Raw genomic sequence first — 19,728 nt, forward strand, 5'->3', positions numbered from 1 at the left:
GCCCCACCCAACCTGGCCTTGAACACCTCCAGGGATGGGACCTTATGTCCAATCTAAATCTTCTCCCTTCCAATTTAAAGCTGTTCCCCCTCATCCTGTCACTCCAGACTATTGTAAAGAGCCCCTCCTCAGCTTTCCTGGAGCCCCTTTCAGTGCTGGAAGCTGCTCTTAAAGCTCCCTGGAGCCTTCTCCAGACTGAAGAACCCCAACTCTCTCAGCCTATTCTCACAGCAGAGGGGTTCCAGCTCTTGGATCACCTCCATGCTCTCCTCTGGACCCGTTCCAACAGTTCCATCTTCTTCTTGTGCTGGGGATTCCAGAATTGGACACAGGGAGGACATGTATCTGTTGGAGTGGGACACGGATCTGATCCAGTGGGAGGTGTCCGTGCCCACAGCAGGGGATGGAACTGGATGGACTTGGAGGTCCCTTCCAGCCCAAACCATTCCACAATTCAAAGGGGAGATGGGGACCAGCCCTGGTGAAGTGAAAGGGACCCAGGGGACCCTCAAACTGCCCTCCTGTCACATTCCAGCCAAGATCTGCACCAGGGAGGGATCTCCCACTTAAAGCAGAACTGTTCAAACCAGGAGCATCTCTGCACGCTGCAGACTTAAGAGGAGTTCAGGCTCAAAAGAGACGTCCCTGCCTGATAAAACAGCTCCCAGCATCCTGCCAAAAGAAGCCAAGATTCCAAACCAGGAGCATTTCTACAGACCCCCTCCCTGCCCCCGGGTTCTGCAGGAAGGTGACAGATGTGCAGTGGCACAAGCACAACTGTCCCACCCCTCTCCCACACAGGGACAGACCCACGATCACCCCAAAACAGGACCAGCAGCCAGGCGGTACAGGAGATAACTTTATTGAACCCAATGGTGTTAGACAGACGACTGAGAAGAGACATGCCGGTTGGTGCGGGCAGCGTGGGCAGCAGGAGCCGACTTGGTGCAAGGGCTGGATTTGTTTCTGTCTTTTGTAATATCCTCAAGCCTTTTCCTGGCTTCCTTTTAGACTTCTTTGACATTTTCTTTTTTTTTTCTTAAGTAAAAACAACGAATCGTGGAAAGAGTCCAGATGGTGTTTGTTCCCTATGATTGTTCCCGCAGCTATGTACAATGTGGGGTTGGGTGTCAACATCAGGTATAAAATGGAGCGAGTTTACAAACTTGGAGGAGGCAAGGAAAAAGCAAAGACAGACAGGCGAGAGCAGTAGAAATCTGGACCAAAATCTTAAAGAGAAATTTAAAAAGTGCTATAAAACCCCTCGGCAAGGAATACCATGCAGTTAAGAAACACAAAACCCAGTCAATCACACAGATCATCTAAAACAGGAATTTGTCCATTTCGTCTTTTATTTAATTAAAAAAAGGTTGTCTGCTTTTAATAGAAAAAAGCTAAAATTGTAAGGTTCAGGCCACTGGGAGGCAGCAGCTCGAGGGGGCAGGAGGGTGAGGCGCTGGCGTCTCCCAGCTCCAGCCCCTCAGGAAGGCTCCTGGCTCTTCCAGGGGCCACGGGCACCTTTGGGGGCAATCGGCACCTTTGGAGGCGATGGGGCTCCTCTAGGGGTCACAGACATCCTTGGGGATCATGGGTTGCCGTGGGGGCATCAGGCACCTTTGGGGTGATGGGCACCCTTGGGAGGTGGTAGGTTCCTTTGGGGGTCACGGGCACCCTTGGGGGCATCAGGCACCTTCAGGGGTGACGGGCACGTTGGAGGTGATGGGCTCCTCTGGGGGTTATGGACACCTTTGGGGGTGACAGGCACCCCTCGGAGATGATGGGTACCCTTGAGGGCACCAGGCACCTTTGGGGTGATGGGCTCCTTTGGGGGTCACAGGCACCATTAGGGGCAGTGGTCAACTTTGGGGTTGACGGGCACCTTTTGGAGGTGATGGGAACCCTTGGAGGTGATGGGAACCCTTGGAGGCATCAGGCACCTTCTGAGGTGATGGGGGATGAGCTAGTGCAATCTTTGGACCCTTCCCCGTGGGGACAGGAGGCTCAGCCCACAGCCTGGCAGCCCTGGGGGACACTCAGCCCACAGCCGGCTTGGGGACATGAGGTGCTCAGTGTAAGCCAGGAGGAGCCCATCGAGGCGCCTCCCCTCTAGGTGGGAAAGCCCCCCACCACACACCATGGCATGCTGGCTGGCATCGCCCTCACCCTTTCCCTTCCCCACAGGGATTCCTCCTGATCTACACCACAACGCGCCACTCATCTCCAGCACGCCCCAGCTGAGGCTCTGGAGCAACAGGCAGCCCCGCACCAGGGCAGGATAGGGCAAAGCCCCCGGAAAGAGGCTGGGGGACACCCAGCAGCACAGCCCCGAACATGCCGGTGATGGGGACAGCTTGGTCAACGTTTTGGTGGCTCCGTGGGGGTGTCAGAAAAGAAAGTCAGGCCCAGGCAAGGCTGCCTGCAGAGCAAGAGGGGAGTGTGAGCCCTCTCCACCCACAGCATTGCCCAGGCACGGGGCAGCCCCCAAAGGTGCATCGTGGCCTTTTCCTGCCCCGGGCACCGCAGCCCAGAGGAGGTGAGAGGAGCTGGAGGGGAGAGCCGGGTCCCCACTGCCAGCCTCGAGCGGCTGCTGAGCCAGTGTCTCGTACAATCAGAAAAGAAGTCAGCACAGCACAGTTATCACAGATTACAAAAAGAAAAAAAAAAACAAAAACAGGAAAGAGGCGCAGGGCTGGGCCCCACCAACTCACGCAGGGCGTTCAACTACGGATCTATTTACAGCGAGTCCTTAGCCGACAGTGGCAACACAAGATTAGGCGAATGGAAAGCCCTAGCGTCCAAGCCAGCGTGGGGAGGGACGTCCCTGTGCGAAGGGGCCAGGGCCCTGGGTGGCAGCAGGGAGACAGCGGGGAGGCTGCCGGACAGACGGAGAAGTGAGCACCATGGGCGCACGCGCCACGGTTGGGCTGCGCCAGCCGGCGAGGCAAGAGGCACCAGCCAAGAGAGCACCAAGGGCAGAGGGGACGGCCACCTCCAAGCGGCGCCAGCAGCAAAGCCAGGCCTTGGAGGGGATGCCTGTTTTGGAGGGTTGTGAGGTGTCCCTGAAGGCCACCGCGGCAGGGCTGAGGCTGCCTGGTCCCCAGCCCAGTGAGGTTTGGGGACAGGATGGGCTCGGTTGGCCTGGCCCGGGGTCACCTCTCCCCAGGAGGCTCCCCAGGGCCCAGATGGACGGCAGCAGAGGGGAGCAGGGGCTCCCGGCTGGGCTCAGGGAGGGAGGCACTGGCTTCGCCAAGCAGACCAGAGCCAGGCAAGCAAAGGTGCCAAAGGCAGCAAGCCCAGCTTGGCCATGCTCAGGCTCGTGCCAGCACCCCCGTCCCATCTCAGCCAAGCTGGCTTTGGGGACAGCAAGGTCACCGCAGCCAGGGCAGGGTGTGACCCTGCCAGCCAGAGCCCCCTCTGCCCCTTCCCACACAGCTGGGGACTAAGGCACCACAGCAGCACCGGGACTGATCCCCTCCATGCCAGGAGCCTCACCTGTGCCATCGCGGCACAGCCAAGGGGGTGCGTGGCAGCCCGCGCTATCCCCAGAGCAGCGACACGGGGCACAGCGCCATCCTGCCAGGCCCGAGGGCACGGGAAGGCATGGGGCTGTGGGGACCCAGCGGCACGGGGACTGCCCCCCAGCACAGCCCACGTCCCTGAGCCTGGCAGCAGCCAGGGGATGTGGGGCAGGCGTCCGGCTGCCCAAGGAGGGCCGCAGCACCCTTCCCTGCCAGCGCTGGGGAACCTGGGCAGGGGAAGCCCTGGGGCATCCTGACCTGGTGGGAGACCTCGTCCCCAGGGCCAGACTCTGCCTTGTGCTTTGGGGAGCAGGAAGCCACCAGGCAAGGGGCTGTTCCAGGAGCATCCCGCTGCCGCCAGCTGCCAAGTTCCATCTCAGCCAAGCTGTGAGGCCCCAGGAGGTGGGTTCAGGGACTGGAAATTGTCCAGTGAGCACCAGTTTCATGACAGAGGTGATTTGAGCAGTGGAACCAACAGCTACAAAAGAAACCAAAGGGAAAGGGAGCTGCTTACAGGTAAGCAGTGGGCACCGGGTCACAGGTTCCAGGCCAGGAGAGCAAAGAACCAGTACAAAAGAGGGAGCAAAGTGAAGTCTGGACTCGGCCAAAGGAAAATAGGAGGGGGGAAATAAAATAAAATAAAATAACAAAAGCTGGGTTTATTGGGCTGTCCTGGTTGCAGCGGCTGCCATGCAGGTGAAATGGGGAATGTACAAAGACAGCGGCAAGAGCCGCACTCCTCCTCGGCCAATGCAAGGCGGGTGCTTCCCGCAGCAGTGGCTCTCTCATCGCCTGCCCTCGGCTACGCCTGGCTGGGTGGAGAGGGAGCTGGAGACCCTCATGCCCGCGCTCTTATCCTGCAGCCACACGCTCCTCCTTGCTCCCAGCTTTGGCCCAGGGGGCTCCCACGGGGTCCCTGCCCCACGCAGGGGCCTTCCTGCAGCTCCCGGGAGCTGGGGCTCGGCCGCATCGCTTGCCCTAGCGCCAAAGCCCGAGAGTTTGCAATAGAGACAGAAAAAAAGAGAAACCAAGATTCTCCTACCCCCAGGGACGGGAGGGGAGATGGCACCTTGCGCTCTCCCACAGATGAGCTGAGCTTCCCCACGCTCCATCGGGATGCGCCGGAGCCCTGGTCCTCTCCGCTCGCTTGACGGCCCCGTGCTCCAAGATACCAAAGGAAAAGGAGAGCAGCCCGGCGGGAGCAGTGGTTCGCAGCGGCTCACAGCGGCTCCCCTCCGCCTGGGCCGGCATGTCCAGGCCTCACAGAGTCGACTGCAGGTCGGGATCCACCATGGTCTCACGGTCCGGAGACTCGATGTAGTTGGCAGCTTCCTGGAGTTTCAGCAGCATGGCCATCTGCGGAGAGAGGAGCGTGGCACCAAGCACGAGGGGGACAAGAAGGCCGGGGAAGCCAAGGCCACTCGGCCCTCTTTGTCCTCCTGTACAAACCAGCCACCCGTAGAGAGTAAAGTAAAGCCTAGAAATGCTGCAAAATCCCTCCCTGCCATCAGGATCCAGCCTTGGGCGCAGCCGGGATGCTCAAGACTGAGCATGCCAAAGCAGTGCAGGGGGACAGCCCCAGAACATCAGCTGGCATCAGCAGTGGCAGCCCGCTGCCAGCTAGCAGCCTCTCCAGAGGCGCGTCGGGACACAGACACGCAAGCCCCAGGCTGCGTGTGCCTGTGTGTGGATGTGATGCCTCACGGAGCACCGGGCTGTGCCAACAATGTGCCTCAGTGCGCCGCCTGCCTGCCAGTGTCCCCATCCCACACCCACTGCTCCTCCCAGGAGCCAAAAATGTTTCTGTATCCCGGAGTCAGGGTTTTTTACACGGAAAAATCACTGGAAAAGAAAATCGCAGCTCCACTCTGCTCCCTCATCCTCCACCCATTGGCCGGTGCCCGGCACAGCAGGGCCATACCAGAGGGTCCGAGTCCAGGGAGCTGGGCGTCGTGTCTTTGACGGTGCGCTCCTCCGGAGGGGAAACGGTGCTGTGGGGCCCGATGGTGGGTGGCGGCAGGTGGTACAGCTTGGACTGGTCCTGCTGTGCTGACGGCCAGGGCAGGGTGTCCCGCACCCACTCCACAGGGTCCTCCCAGGCAGCCTTCTGCCCGTGGACCTGCAGACAGGGAGCAAGCGGCAGCCATCCCTTCAGCATGTGCCAGAGCCAGTGACATGGCACCGCGAGCCCCCCAGGGCAGCACTCTGTCCTGCTGCAGCCACAGGGCAGAACAGGGACTGACAGATGCCATCCATCCCAAAATCCCAGCTCCTCCCCTCTGCCTGACTTGTTAGACTGCTGCATCAGCATGTCCCCAAGCACCACGGGCTTGCGTCCCCACGTGCCAGGCTGCTCTGGGTACCTTAAGCCCATCTTTTGCGCCCTCCTGCAGGTAAGGGATGATGGAGTTGTTCCACAGGTCGATGAACCAGGTCCGGAAATCCTCAATTCCAATGGGGCAGGACAGGAAGAAGCAGGGACCTGCAGGGGAGGAGGTAGAATGTGAAAATGGGAGCTGGGTCCCCCTGCTCCGGTCACTGGACCCATGGCAGCACAGCACCAAGGTCAGCAAGCCTGGCAGCGCAGGGTGCCCTGAGCTCGGCCACCTCCTGGGAGCAGCGCCTGGGCAGCATCTGCCCGGGACACACGAGAGGAAAGTAAGCTCCTGGGCAAGCACAGGGGCTGCTGTGTTCGATTCGCCCCTCAAAAGCACAGTGAGGCAAAGGAAGACCTGACTGGGAAACCACAGCTGCTCCATGCCCAAGGAAGGGTGCCAAGAAGACCAGCAGCCTTGGCTGACACCACTGTGACAGCTCCCACAGGGCATGGGAACAAATGCCACCCAGGGAAGGGCAACACTTAGATGTTTTGCCCACTAGATTTCAGTCGTGTGGGACTGGGGTACATGGGGACGCACATCAGCTCCCCAAAATCCTTCGGGATGGTTTTGCCCCAGCCCCTGGGGACTCCCAGCAGCGTGAGGCAGAAGAAAGAGATGTGCAGCAAGGCCTTACCGATGAGGAAGTCAGAGGTGCTGTGTTTCTCCAGGAAGGTGTGCAAGTGGTACCAGAGCTTGGGCACCCAGTCCAGCACACGCAGCAGCTCCTCCTTGTTGGCATTGATGTCCGTGTCTGACTCTAGCAGCTTCCGCCGCAGGTAGCGCACCAGGAAGCCGTTGGCTGGCTCCACGTTGTTTGAGAAGGTCAGCATCCTGGGGAAAAGAATCAAGCGTTCAGGGCTGAGTCCCCACGCAAGCTGTCCTGCTCCCCAGCACCCTCAGGGGACCTCCCAGTATCCCCACACTGCATGTGCCCAAGGTTGGGGCACCAGGGATAGCAGGGACAGGGCTGGGGCTCGGTCTTCATCACGGTCCCCAATCACAGAACATGTCCCCCAGACTTCCCAGGCACAGGACTGATGTCCTTTGCCCCTCCAACGCCACAGGGATGGTCCCCAAGGATGCAGGATTCCCACCTGAAGCTCAGATGGAGGCCATGGTTTGGGGTCATCTTCACAGGCTGGTTGGTGGTGCCGATGATGTAGGGGCTGAGTGAGAGAAGGAGAGAGACCGGCTCCATGAGAAAAAGCACCCTACACCTTCCCGTCTCACAGCAGAGCTATTTGAGTACAGCAGAGATGCAGCCCCATCGCCACGGGGATCTCGCCGAGCGCAGCAAGGAGCATGCGCGTGCCCAAGGCGGACGCAGTGGGACTCTCACCATTTGTGATACTTGCAGGTGAGCGCGCCATTGACGAGTTCGCTGATGGAGCCTGCCTCGCTGAGGTCATCCAGGAGGATCACCAGCGGCACATCCGCCATGCCCGTCTCCCTGTCGATCTGGTTGGCCAGGTTGGAGAGGTATAGCTGCAGGTCCTGCAGGGAACAGCCCAGGTGTCATACACAGGGCCACGGCGTGGCTGCTAATGGGGACCGCAGCAAGAGCACCAGGAGGGGCAGGTCCAGCTGCTGTGTGCCCCACCTTGCAGGACTGCTGGTGCATGTTGAAGGTGCTGACGATGCCCTCGGTGACGTCCCGGCCCGAGCGCTCCACCAGGTACTCTGCCAGGCGGTTGGTCAGGTAGGTCTTGCCAGTGCCACTGGGTCCCGAGAGGATGAGGCGCCGGTGCTTCAGCAGGAGGCTGATGTAATGCTGCATCATGGGCTTGGGAATGAGTGTCTCAAACACCAGGCTGTCCACGCACTTCTCCTTCAAGCCTGCAGGCAGGAGAGGGCTGAGGGTCCCACTCATGTCCCATAACAACACAAGAGAGGAAAAAGAGGACAGTGGAGCCTCTTCACCACACTGACCTTTGAGTGTCACAACGATGCTGGTCAGGCCCCGGCGACACAGCGGCAGCTCTGGTGGCTCCGTGTCCAGGATCCGCTTGATGTGGCTGATGCTGTAGCCGTAGACAGACTCAGTGCTGAGCCCCAGAGTGGAAGCAGGATCCATCTTGGTGATGTAATCCTACAAGGACAAGGACAGAGCTGTCAGTGTCCCTGAGGACTGGCACGGAGCAACTGGTGCTCAGCAGCTCCAGGGGAGCCCTGTAAGGACCTGGGCCAAGGAGTCAGGCATGGTGGACCAACATAAGAAGATACCTCTCAAGAACAGGATCCTCACATTCCTACCTTGAAGACCTGGCAGACAGCTTCATCCAGCATCTTCCAGTCCACCTTCCCGCTCACCTTGGTCCAACCCAAGAAAAACTCTTGCTGCTTGAGGTCCTAGGAGCCAAGGCAAAGGTGTGCACATTGGAGCACCACATCCAGCCCTGGACAGGCGTCTTCCACAGGTCAGGCTCCCCATACAGTCCACACTTACCCCCTTGATGATGTGCTGGGGTGGCATGCGCACCACAATCCGCAGCATCAACTCATCCTTCTGAGCACCAGCGCTGACAGCATCCATGGGGGACACATCTAGAGATGGAGCAGTGAGGCTGTGCCAGCAGGAAGAGCCGAGCCACTGGGCCTGACCGTGCCCAGCCCGGGACAAATCCTGCCACGGCAAGCGATGGCCCCAGCAGCACAACAGCTCCCCGTGCACAGCTGCCTCCAGGTGAGCAGCAGCACATGCCCACCAGATGCCTCCTCCCAGGGGCCTGTGGTGACCATCACCCATCACCCACACCTCTGCCCCAGCCCTTCCCTGGCTGCTGGCAGCTCCGTCACTCCTACCTGTGTCCCCCAGGCTGGAGCTGAAGGCATGGCCAAGGCTGAGACCCAGCGAGCGCCGCGGCGAAGAGGAGGCTGATGTGCTTGTGACATGGCCAGGAACAGAGCCCAGCACTGCCGAGGGCCCTGGGCCCACTTTGAGCCGGTCATTCTCAGCCTTCAGGAGATCCACCTCCAGCTGAGGGAGAACCAGTCACAGCACTGAGTGAGGAGCTGGATGCTGGCAGCGTCCCCAGGGCTGCAGCATGGCTCCAGGGGCGCAGAGAGTGGCCACCAGGTCTTCAGAGCCAGCAGAGGTCCTCACCTGCATGTTGTGCATGGTCTCCCGCAGCTGCTCCAGCTGGTGTGCCGAGTTGAGAGCCTCCAGGCGGATGTCTGTAAGCTTCATCTCCTTTTCCCACAGCTCTGAGCGCAGCTCAGACACCTCCTTCTTCTCTGGTTCACCCTCACTGTGGGCCGGGAAGAGCCTGAGCCATGGGAGAGACTCGGTTTTGCACACACCCAGGGCAGGAGTGTGCAGCCCTCATGACGGCCCTTCCTACCCGTTGCCGGCCGCCCTGGCCCTACGTACTCAGCTGTGTCGATGCCCACGGAGGAGGACGTGGAGGATTTGATGGAGGGTGAGGCGGTCTCCGTGGAGCCATGCTGCAGCTTTGGGGAGGAGGGGGCCGACGAGTCCGGCGTGGCGATCTCTTCAATATCCGAGTAGGACGAGGCCGATTTGGGTCCCTTCTTGATGCTGAAGGCCTTGTTGAAGGAGCTGCGTAGCTATGGGAGACAAAAATGCTCTTGTTAGGGTCAGCCCAACAGTGCAGCCTTGCAAGCAGAGACCTGTCCTGGTCTACCCTGAGCCCTCTGCCTGCCCAGGACCCGAGCTGAGCTGGGACCAGTAACACCATACCCGTCACCAAGGCAGGACTGTGCCGTACCAGTGTCGCAGGAAGGCACAGAGCTGACCCCGCTCCGCTGGCATGGCCGATGGATGGGGCGGCGCAGCCCTTCATGCAACGCTCCAGCCTGGATGGCACCAAACAGCCCCACAGAGTGGGACCCGTGGCCCAGTCTGGCTGCCCCCAGTCCTACTCCCTCCCAGCACCCACATCAGGGTGTCCAGACACCACACCAGCTCCCTGGTCCATCGGGAAGGGCCAATTCCATCCTCACATTCACCCCACCACAGTCACCCCAACAAGCGGTGTTCTGGCAGACGTGTCCACCCCCAAGCCACCGCAGGGCCAGGGTCCTGGTGCAAGGGGACAATTCCAGCCCCACAGACCCTTCGGCCCTGCAGGGTTCTCCTGGAACTAGAGATGGTGGGCCAGTCCCAACGAGACCTCCCTGGGGCATGCAGCATGCACACAGCACACAAGGAGCAGTGGGCGGGTGGAGCAGTGTGCCGAGGCCAGGGAGGGCAGCGGGACACTGCGCAGGGGCCAAATCCAGCCTGGGTCCCGCTTACGCACCACCAGCCTGTGGGAGAGCAGCAGGATGGGCACCCCAAGCTCACACCACATCCCTTGGAAGGCCAGAGCCTGATCCAAGGGGAGGTGGGAGAAAGAAGGGATGAAGAATGGGCAGGATTTGATCCAGCTCCTGCAGGCTGGTCTGGGGTGTCCCCAAAACCAAAAACATTACATTTCAGGCTCTGCCGATGGCAGGAGCAGAGCACAGAGACAGAACCACTTGAGGACATATCAGGCCAGCCCTGGCAATGCAGAGCTGGGCAGCACCACTCCCCGGTGCCACAGTCAGGGCTACAGGGTGGGTCTCCATCCCAAAAGATCCCCATTCCAAAAGATCTGGCTACAGGGAGGCAGGAGAATGCCTGCCTTCCCGGGACAAGAAGGGGCTGTCCCCTTCGAAGCCCTTCCTGCTGCCTCAGGGCTGCCCAGGACTGTTCAGCCCATTGCATGGGTGCATATTTTGGCTTTAACATCAAAAGAAGAAACCAAGGTGCGTGCAGCCCAGCTGGGGATCCGTGCCGGTGGGATGGATGGGATGGGTAGTGTTATGAGCATTGTCCTGCAAAATGGAGTGAGAGCCCTGGCCGGGCACAGCATGGGGTGGAGGGGACGGTGTAGGACTTACCTCGTACACCTGGAAAAAAAGGGTTGAGGTCAGCATAGGGGGAGAGAAACAAAACAAAGCAAGACTTAATTGCACATCCAGCTCCGAGCTGCCTGGCCAAGGTGTCCAGAACCCCACACTGCCAGAGCTTGCAGAGGCAGAAGGGAGATGTAGGGGAAAAACAAGGGAGCAGGTGTGCAGGACCAGGGCTAGAAAACTCCCAGAGGGGCTGGAGAAGTCCCAGCCAACACATTAAGACACAAATCCATGGTGGCTACATGCTCCTTGCCAGTGCTGTCCCCAGGGGACAGAGGGGACCAACACCACAGTGCCAAGGCAGAGTGAGAGCAGCCGGCTCGTGGGGCTGACCCTGATCAGACTGCCAGTGGCTCCCCAAGCCCTGCTCCTTCTGCCAGTGTCCCATCCAACCCACCCAGCTCTTCTTCTTCTTCTTCTTGGCATCGGCGTCCTTGCTGCTGCCGATACTGGAGTGGCTGGTGATGCTGTTGAGGCTGGAGATGCTGTCGGAGGAGTTCTGCCGCTTGATGCGCAGCTCTGGGTCAGCAAGAGAAGCAGGAGAGACCAGGAAAGGGGGTATCAGCAAACTGCATCAGCCTCGACGCCAGAGCCACCCACACTTTCCTCTCTGTGCTCCTTCCCTTCTCCCACCCAAACACCTTCCAAGCTCTCGGAGTCACCTTCTAAGATGACACTGGGCTCGGACACCACAAAGTTGCCGCCATATGGGACAGCGACACTGAGCCCCAGGGAGATGCCCAGAGCAGTGGTTCTGCTCCTGTCCCAGTCCACCTCCTCCCGGCTCCTTCCACTCACATAGTGGTTTCAGGGCCAGAAACAGCACTCAGGGGAACAAAGCCAAGATCAGCAGCCAGAGCAAAGGGCTGGGTAAGAAAGTGCCCCAGGGAGGACGACCATCCCATCATACCCAGGTACCAGCGCCAAGATCTCCTGTGGCGACAGCTCTGGCTGCCCAACCCCAGCTTCAGATGCTCCAGGAGCCCAGGTGGGGAAGAGTGGCTGCCCAGGGACCTTGCTTCCCGCGTGAATGCCTCACACGAGCGAGGTGTGCCTGTGGCTCTGGGTCAGCCCTGGCAGAGGCAGCCCGGCTGGGCTCAGGCGAGCGGCTCAGGAAGGGCTGCAGCCCTGCTGGGGGTGGATGCGGCAGCCTGACCTTTGGGGGTCACGTCAGTGCCATTCAGGGCACCCTGGATCACAGCTTGGGCCTCCGAGTTCTTCTTCTTCAGGAAGTCAATGGTCTCCCGCAAGTCCAGCAGCTCCGTGTCCTGGGGAAGCAGAGGCAGAAGCTGCAGTGTGCATTCCAATGGTGCAGGGCCCACCTCGAGAGCACCCCTGGGGCAGGCAGTGTCACAGCAGTTCACCCACATCCAGTCCCAAGAGAGCACCCTCCTGCACCACCACAGACCCCCAAAGCCTACTTCACTCCTCAAGAGCACCCACCTTCTCCTCAGCAGTCTCAGCCAAGTGTCGCAGGCGCGACGTCATGCTCACCAGGCTCTGCTCAAAAGCTGCCACCAGGTTGGCCTGGGAGAGGTGGAGAAATTGGTGAGTACCCATGTGTGGGCAAGCTTAGGAAGAGCTGCTGGAAAGCTGCCCAGCAGAAAAGGACCTGGAGGTGCTGGTCGACAGTGGCTGAACGTGACCCAGCAGTGGCCCAGGTGGCCAAGAAGGCCAACAGCATCCCGGCTTGGATCAGCCATGGTGTGGCCAACAGGAGCAGGGAAGGGATTGACCCCTGTGCTTGGCGCTGGTGAGGCCACACCTCGAATCCTGGGCTCAGTTGGGGGCCCCTCACTCCAAGAAGGACATTGGGGGGCTGGAACGTGTCCAGAGAAGGGATCGGAGATGGGGAAGGGTCTGGAGCCCAGGGATTCTGGAAGCGGCTGAAAGACCTGGGGCTGTTTAGGCTGGAGAAGAGGAGGCTGAGGGGAGACGTCGTCCCTGTCCACAACTGCCTGAGAGGAGGTTGTGGTGAGGCGGGTGCTGAGTTCTTCTCCCAAGTAACAAGTGACAGGATGAGGGAAATGGCCTCAAGTTGTGTGAGGGGAGGTTTAAGTTGGATATTAGGAACCATTTCTTCACTGTAAGGATCATCAAGCCCTGGCAGAGGCTGCCCAGGGAGGCAGTGGAGTCCCCATCCTTGGAGGGTTTCAAAGGCCGTGTGGCTGTGGTGCTCAGGGACAGGGTTGAGCGGTGCAGTTGGCAGTGCTGGGTTTACGGTTGGGCTGGATGATCTTAAAGGTCTTTTGCAATCTAAATGATTCTGTGATTCTAAGCACCCATGGCTGGATGAGCACCTACTGCCAGGTGTGGGATGCCAGAGGCTGGAAAGAGGAAATCAAGGCTCTCGAGGGTTCAGGCTGGCACCAGCCCCGCACACAGCAGGGACACAGAGCAGCGTGTCCTGCAGCGGGCAGCGGCTCCCGTGGGACTCACATTAGCAGACAGCTGGGACGTCAGGGTGGCCACCTTCTCCTGTGAGGATTCCAGCTCGCGGCGCAGCTTGCGGATTTGCTGTAGGGAGAGAGCGGAGGGAGTGAGAAGGGCCAGGCGCTCGCCTCCCTGCAGAAGCAGGGGAAGGCAACGAGCAGAGGGCGTGAGCTCACCTCAGACTGCATCTTCTCCTCAGCCTGGCGGCACGAGAGCAGAGAGACAGACAGACAGAAGCAGGCAGTCAGGAGGGCAGCGAGGCACGGACAGGCTCAGCACAAGGCAGAGGCATGCACAGAGCCCCCCTGTTCCCACCCGCATCCCCCCAGCCATGCGAAAAGCGGGGCAGCATGGAGGTGGCTCTTACGGAGGAGTAGGTGGAGGATGCGCTCGAGGCCAGGGACAGCACCGATCCATGAACTGCAACAGAATGAAACCCAGCGTGTCAGGGTGCTCCTGGCTCGCGGCATCCCCAGGGGCTGCAGGTGCGGGGCAGAGCAGGGTGCAGGGATGGAGCTCCCAGAGGAGGGGGGTTCTGTGGGGGGACAGGGGAGGCAAAGGGTGGGATGGCAGCTGCTCAGCACTGCTCATTTCTTGGTTCCTGGCTGGTGACCTCCTCAGGCATGTGGAGCATCCTCCGCCTCCTCCTCCCTCTCTGGCTGAGCCCAGGGGCTCTGCCCCCCTCCCCGACTGCGTGGGTACCCACCTCCCCAATGCCTCGGCATCCTGGGACCAAGGCAGGGACACCGGGCATACACGGGAGTCAGGGTGGGCTGTAGCCCAGAGCAGATGTCAGGCGCAGAAGGGTCCACCAGGCCCCTTGGGGCCACCATCCCCTGCTGTGATGCTAAGGATGGGATGCACCAACAGTGCTGCAGCAGGGACAAGTGTGGGGGGAGCCGCAGTGTGCCCCAACCCTGGGGAGCTGCCTTTGCCTGGGCAGGGGCGCAGCACACTCTCACCATCGTCCACAGGGTCGCGGAAGGAGCCCGAGCGGATCATGCCCTTGGGCTTGTCGGCCAGGGAGAGGGTGCTGCCCATCTGAGATGTGCTGTACAGCTCAAAGGTGGAGTCGTGGGTGGGGATGCTGTTGGAGCGGGTGATCCGCGGGGTTGTGGTGGCAGTGGGGCTCACTGCAAGGAGAAAGCGGGGGTGAGGCAGGGTCAGACACACTGGGGAGCTGGGATCGGGATGGGAAGCAAGGCTGGGAGTGATCCATGGGAGCTGGGTTGAGGATTGGAAGCAGGGAACATGGACCCAAAGCTGGTAGTGCAGGGGGAAAGCTAAAAGAGATTTACATTGGGACGACCTGGACACCAGTACCAAAGTAATCACAGGGCTGAGAAACAAATCCACCACCCTGGGATAAAGTGGGCACCACTGTGCCAGAGCCTGTCACCTTCCAGTGCAAGAGAGGAGCATCTCATCACCTGGTGCTCCCCACCAGCAGCTCCAACCCATCTGCCTGGGCCTCCAAGCCCTCCAGGAGCACATTGGTCCTGGCAAGAGCAGGGCAGAGCTCACCCTTTGCCTTGCTGGGCACCCCTAGAGAAGCAGGGGCCATGGGCAGATCCGCAAGGGTGGATGAGAAGCCTGCAGCGGAGATGCTGGACATCTCTGGGCCCTGGGCACAATCCAGCACCTTGGTGGGCCAAAAGCACCAGGCGCTGGGTTTTAGGGCTGCTGGGTGTCAAGAAGCAAAGCCACACCCAGGGCAGCATCAGCAAATCACATGGGGAGCACGCGGCGATAGGGGGCAGGAGGGACAGGGCTTGCTGCAAGCAGAAGGGAGCTGGTGGTGGAGGGCACTGACCGATGCTGGTGAGCGGCCCCTTCCCGACCAGTGCCATGGGGAGGGTGGGGGGCGAGGGAAGCTCCTGCTGGTCGTCAGACTCGGGGAGCCCGCTGCCAATGGCATGTGAATGGCGCCGCTCCTTGGCCTCCTCCTGGGAGTGGAGCTGGTACCTGGGGGGCAGAGCAGAGATCAGCATGGTGAGCTTGACCAACACCAGCCCAAGTCTGACCTGCTGCACCGCAGCCCGGCCTGCTCAGCGTGGAGGGCACGCGAGCCCCCCACGGAAAGCCCCACATGCCCACTCTCTCTCCCCAGCATTGTCCAAAAGTGATTCGGGCTCTTTTACCTCAACCCTTTCTTGGGCAGGGTGTTCCTGTCACGGTTGGCACTGGAAGGGAAGAAAGATCAGTCACATCCCTGCACAGGTGAAGGAAGGTGCCATGGCGGTTAAGCCACAGGGACAGGGTGCTTTTCCCCAGAAAAGGAGCAGGAAAGAAGCCTCAGAAGTAGGCAAAGTCATGGCAGGATGGCAGGGAGAGATCTGAGCCCACAGAGGTGTCCCAGCAGCCCTGTGTCCTCCCTCCAGCCATACCTGTCCAGATGCGCGAGCCGGGGGCTCCCACTCCAGCCCAGCTCCCCTGCCTCTTCCTCCTCCTCTGTGCTCGCGGGGGGCACGGCAGCAGGGGTGGTGGTGGTGGTGGTGGTGGTGCTGCCCCCCGAAAAGGCACTGGGCAGGCTCATGGGCATCTGCAGGGACTCCATGCTGCGGTGCAGGCCTGAGAGCTTGGAGTACATCCTACCCTCCTTGGGTACGCTGAAGCCGCCCATGAGCTCCAGGCCCTGGGAGAAGCTGGCCGAGTTGATATTAAGGATGGGGGCAGGACTGGGGCTGAAGGGCGTGATATGCCCACCAGCCGGGTGCGGCTCCTTGGCAGTGTGGGGAGGGTGCGCCTCGCTGGAGGAGGGCAAGTCCAGGCTGTTGGAGTTGACCTTGTCCAAGTTGGCCAGCGCGGGAGGCTTCACGAAGGTCTTGGCAGCCGCTCTGGAAAGGGAAAACAGGTAAGGAAGCAGGTGAGATTTGGGTGCTAGGCACAGCTTGGTGCTGGGCACCACCGTGCATGGCACCTACTGCCCTCAGAGGTGGAAGGATCGTACCTGAGAGGGGTGGGGGGCAACTCAGCGACCTTGGCCGCTGGTAAGAGGTTGGCCTGGGCTTTTGGTGTGCTCTCGGGTGAGCTGACACTCTTCACTGTCCCACACTCAGAGTCAAGTGCCACTGCCTTGGCTTTAGCCTTCTCCTTCTCACGGTCAGTCTGATTCACAGGGGCTGGCGTGCTGCGGCCGGTGCCAATCTTGGATGGCTCCTTGAGCCGTGACACCGAGATGCTGCCCTGCTTGGTGCTCAGCACGCTGGGATCGATGCTACTGCTGACTGGCCGGTTCGCACCGCGGCCACCAGTCACACTCATGGAGCTGGATTTGGCCGGCCGGGGCAGGCTGCGGTACTGGATGTTGGAACGAGCCCCTGGGGCCAGGAACCCGGGCTCGGCTGCATTGGAGACATCCAGGCTCGTTTTCCTCCCGCTGACTGGCTTGACAGGGATGCCAGAGCTCTTCTGGACCTTGCCGAGTGTGGCCGAGCCCCCAGCCTGCATGACGGTGGCCGTGCCAGTGGCAGGAGCTGGTTTCTTATAGCCAAAGGAGCTGGAGGCAGAGGGTCGCACGAGACCCGAGGGTGGCTTCTTGGCATCGGCGGTGCGGTCACGGCTGGCATCAGAAGAGGAGCGCTGCAGACCTGTGCCCTTCACAGACAGCTTGCTCTTGTCAGTAGCTTTGGTCTCAGGTTTGCCTGGTGGGCAGGGAAGGATGGGTTAGCGTCCACAGAGTCTTTGGGGACACTTGGGTGTGAACTAGCCCAGATGGGACATCGGAGATGAGGGGATGTCATGGAGACGAAGGGGCATGCCATTGCCCTAGGTGTCAGGGCAGAGCCACAGCCAGGGCTCCAGTGCACCCAGTTAGCCCAGTGCATGGCCACAGCAGCAGGGCTTCGCATGGGTCCAGACCTGCCCACAGGGATGCACAGCCCCGCTACCCCTCTAGGCCACATCCAGCTGCCGAGCTGAGCGCAGCCACAGCGCATGCCCTGGCTGACACGCACACAGAAGGCCCATGAAAACACCACCCAACCCTCTCCCCATCAGAGGGGCTGGGCCCTACCCAAATCAGGTCTTACCTGCCACTTTGAGGGTGCTCTGGGCTGTGTGGGTGATGGGGGAGGTCACAGCCACTGGAGGGGTCTTGCCCTTCTTGAGGGAGGCCGGGGTGCCCAGACTGACGGGCTTCTTCAGCTCACCACCCTTGGGCCCCTCGTCACCACCCTCTGAGGGCTCCCTCCGCCACTTGGAGGAGCCATGCTCCATCTTGAGGCTGCTGCTGTCGTAGTCCAGCTTCTTGGGCGCCTTGTCCTCACCCTCTCCGTACCAGCTCAGCCCACTCTCTGCCAGCGAGCGCTTCTCCGAGTCCGTGCGCAGCTGTGGGCAGAGCAGCGTTAGCAGTGCCCCTGGCAGCCACCCCAAACCCAGCCTCAGGGAGCACCGGCCAGCTGGGAGAGGGATGCTCCAGACAGCTGTGCCGTGCCTCAACTTCCCCACGCCGGCACCCTCCATCCCCTCCCTCCCAGCGCCTGTGGCACCAGGCCAGGACTGGTGCCAGGAAGGGTGCAGGCAACAGGGGTACGTACCGCTACGGCCGAGTTCCTGCGTGAGGCGGTGGGTGTGGAGGGCAGGGAGTTAAGCGAGGAGCTGGCGTTGAAGTCCTCCGAGCTGAGGTTGTCAGAGGCATCACTGAGGCCGCTGCTGATGGAGCTGCTCTCGTCCCAGCTGCAAGGGCAGAGAGAGCATCAGAGCCCCCTGCCCAGCCCCGGCAGGTCCTGACAGCCACAGGACGCCCCCTCGCCCGCTGCGAGGCTGCCGCAGGGACCCGGCACCTGCTGGCCACAGCCCAGCCTGGCACGCGCTCAGCATGCTGCAAGCACGATGTGAGCACAACGAACCCCCCGACCCCCGATCTCCCCATTAGGGCCCCTGGGGGATTTGGGGGTACAGAGAGTATCTGTGCAGCGCGGCGAGGCCAGAACCTGTGCTGGCAGAGCTGGCAGCACTGCAGTTGGCACCGAGGCGCCTACAACCTGCCCCACCGAGAGGGCTGGAAGAATTGCCGGAAAGGGGCAGAGATGGGCTGGATCAAACACACCAGCCACTATGCAGTATCAGCCTTCCTCAAGTGGCCTCATCCCTGCCTCCCTGCACCCTGCTGCCTCTCTCCATCCCCCGCGGCAGGCACAGGCAGCAGGTACGGGCACTGCCGCGGTGCTGGGGCAGCTGCTCCATGCCAGGGGCTCAGTGGACCATGCACAAGCCCATCTCCAGGGCTGTCAATCAGCGCAGTGCCGGGGCAGCAGCTGCCTCCACGCCCCACAGGCCTGGCCAGCTCTGGGATGTGCCCGCAGCAATCGGCACAGCCAGACACGAGGTGTTTTCCAGCAGGATGGTCACAGCCCCTTTCAGGTCAGCAGCTGAGTAGGTCAGTGAGGCCCCACGGCTTCCAAGGGGCTGAGGGTGACAAGCAGCAGTGCTGCAGAGGGAAGCAGAGCTGGGGTCTGCAGCCAGCCCCAGTCTCTGCCAGAGACACCCATTCCCCACATGGCAGCCATAGAGGTGCGGGAGGAGCCCAGTGAGCAGCAGAGCCCCAGCTGCCGGCTGGCACCCCCCAAATGTCACTGCAGCCCTGGCTGAGCTGGGCACAGGACCTGGCATCAGAGAGGGTACCCACTGGGCACCTCCACCAACCTAAACACCAGGGCGCAAGCAACAGCCACCACCATCCCCTCGGGGATGCCCAAACACCTCAGGACAGAGCAATGCAGGCAGTTCTAGACCCCTCCAATCAGCCCCCCATATCCTGCTCTTCCCAGGCATCGGGGACTGGCCACAGCCAGGATGGGGCTGGGGCAGACACGGTCCCCTCCATCCCCACAGCATCTGGAACAGAGCTTCACGGGCACTGCTGCCCAGAAAGGGATTTGGTTACCACCTTATGCCTGGGATGTGTAGAATCATAGAATCACTAGGTTAGAAAAGGCCTTTGAGATCATCGAGCCCAACCGTACTTCCAGGCTGCCCGGCTACGAGCTTCTCCCACCATCAGCCCCTTCTTCGGGGATGACTTCCCACTGGGACACAAATGCTCACCTCAGAGCACACGGCGGAACTCCTCTCCCACACTGGCACCGCCCTCACATCCAGCGGTGCTGGGAGCGAGGCAGGGCTTTGGGGAGCTGCGTCCCATGGGCACACAGCTATGACCCAGCCTGACACTGGCTCTCTCCAGCCTGGCCTTCCCGGCCCAGCAGGGCAAACCCCAAATGCTCTCCCAGCCTCCCACAGGAAGCCCGCGCGGGCCTGCCCCTGCCTGTCCAGAGAGTCCAAGGGCAACAGGTGCAGGGCCAGGGGCTGAATCGGGGCAGGAGCGGAGCCCAGACCCTTCATAGCAGCCCTGTGCAGCACAAGGGCCATAGGTGACATCCCAAAACCACTGAATTCATGGGGTGAAGTCTTGGAGCCAGACACCCACAGTGCGGTGTCCCCACCTCTCTCATAGAATCGCTTGGTTGGAAAAGACCTTTGAGATCATCGAG

The 19,728-nt window shown here is 61.0% G+C and overlaps 1 protein-coding gene across 4 annotated transcripts in view; it reads right to left on the minus strand.

Annotated features, from left to right (window-relative positions):
* Positions 1-852: 852 nt before the first annotated feature.
* The window catches only part of NAV1 (neuron navigator 1), an 86,523-nt gene continuing 67,647 nt past the window's right edge, over positions 853-19,728 (minus strand). For 3 of the 4 annotated variants that reach the window (XM_054087283.1, XM_054087284.1, XM_054087286.1), the window contains 26 exons: positions 17,773-17,911; positions 17,266-17,563; positions 16,185-16,878; positions 15,622-16,071; positions 15,376-15,417; positions 15,048-15,199; positions 14,197-14,367; positions 13,602-13,654; positions 13,411-13,434; positions 13,241-13,318; positions 12,245-12,328; positions 11,958-12,069; positions 11,199-11,320; positions 9,270-9,466; positions 9,003-9,165; positions 8,702-8,876; positions 8,346-8,443; positions 8,153-8,248; positions 7,829-7,988; positions 7,500-7,735; positions 7,239-7,393; positions 6,994-7,065; positions 6,534-6,730; positions 5,882-6,000; positions 5,440-5,637; positions 853-4,874 (listed from right to left, as the gene is read on the minus strand). In XM_054087283.1, the coding sequence (XP_053943258.1) occupies positions 4,779-4,874; positions 5,440-5,637; positions 5,882-6,000; positions 6,534-6,730; positions 6,994-7,065; positions 7,239-7,393; positions 7,500-7,735; positions 7,829-7,988; positions 8,153-8,248; positions 8,346-8,443; positions 8,702-8,876; positions 9,003-9,165; positions 9,270-9,466; positions 11,199-11,320; positions 11,958-12,069; positions 12,245-12,328; positions 13,241-13,318; positions 13,411-13,434; positions 13,602-13,654; positions 14,197-14,367; positions 15,048-15,199; positions 15,376-15,417; positions 15,622-16,071; positions 16,185-16,878; positions 17,266-17,563; positions 17,773-17,911 (4,381 nt within the window). In that variant the 3' untranslated portion in view covers positions 853-4,778. The remainder of the gene's footprint in view (positions 4,875-5,439; positions 5,638-5,881; positions 6,001-6,533; positions 6,731-6,993; positions 7,066-7,238; positions 7,394-7,499; positions 7,736-7,828; positions 7,989-8,152; positions 8,249-8,345; positions 8,444-8,701; positions 8,877-9,002; positions 9,166-9,269; positions 9,467-11,198; positions 11,321-11,957; positions 12,070-12,244; positions 12,329-13,240; positions 13,319-13,410; positions 13,435-13,601; positions 13,655-14,196; positions 14,368-15,047; positions 15,200-15,375; positions 15,418-15,621; positions 16,072-16,184; positions 16,879-17,265; positions 17,564-17,772; positions 17,912-19,728) is intronic. The other variant, XM_054087285.1, reaches the window with a different exon arrangement.

The sequence above is a fragment of the Cuculus canorus genome, chromosome 24 (assembly GCF_017976375.1).
Source record: "Cuculus canorus isolate bCucCan1 chromosome 24, bCucCan1.pri, whole genome shotgun sequence".
NCBI lineage: Eukaryota > Metazoa > Chordata > Aves > Cuculiformes > Cuculidae > Cuculus > Cuculus canorus.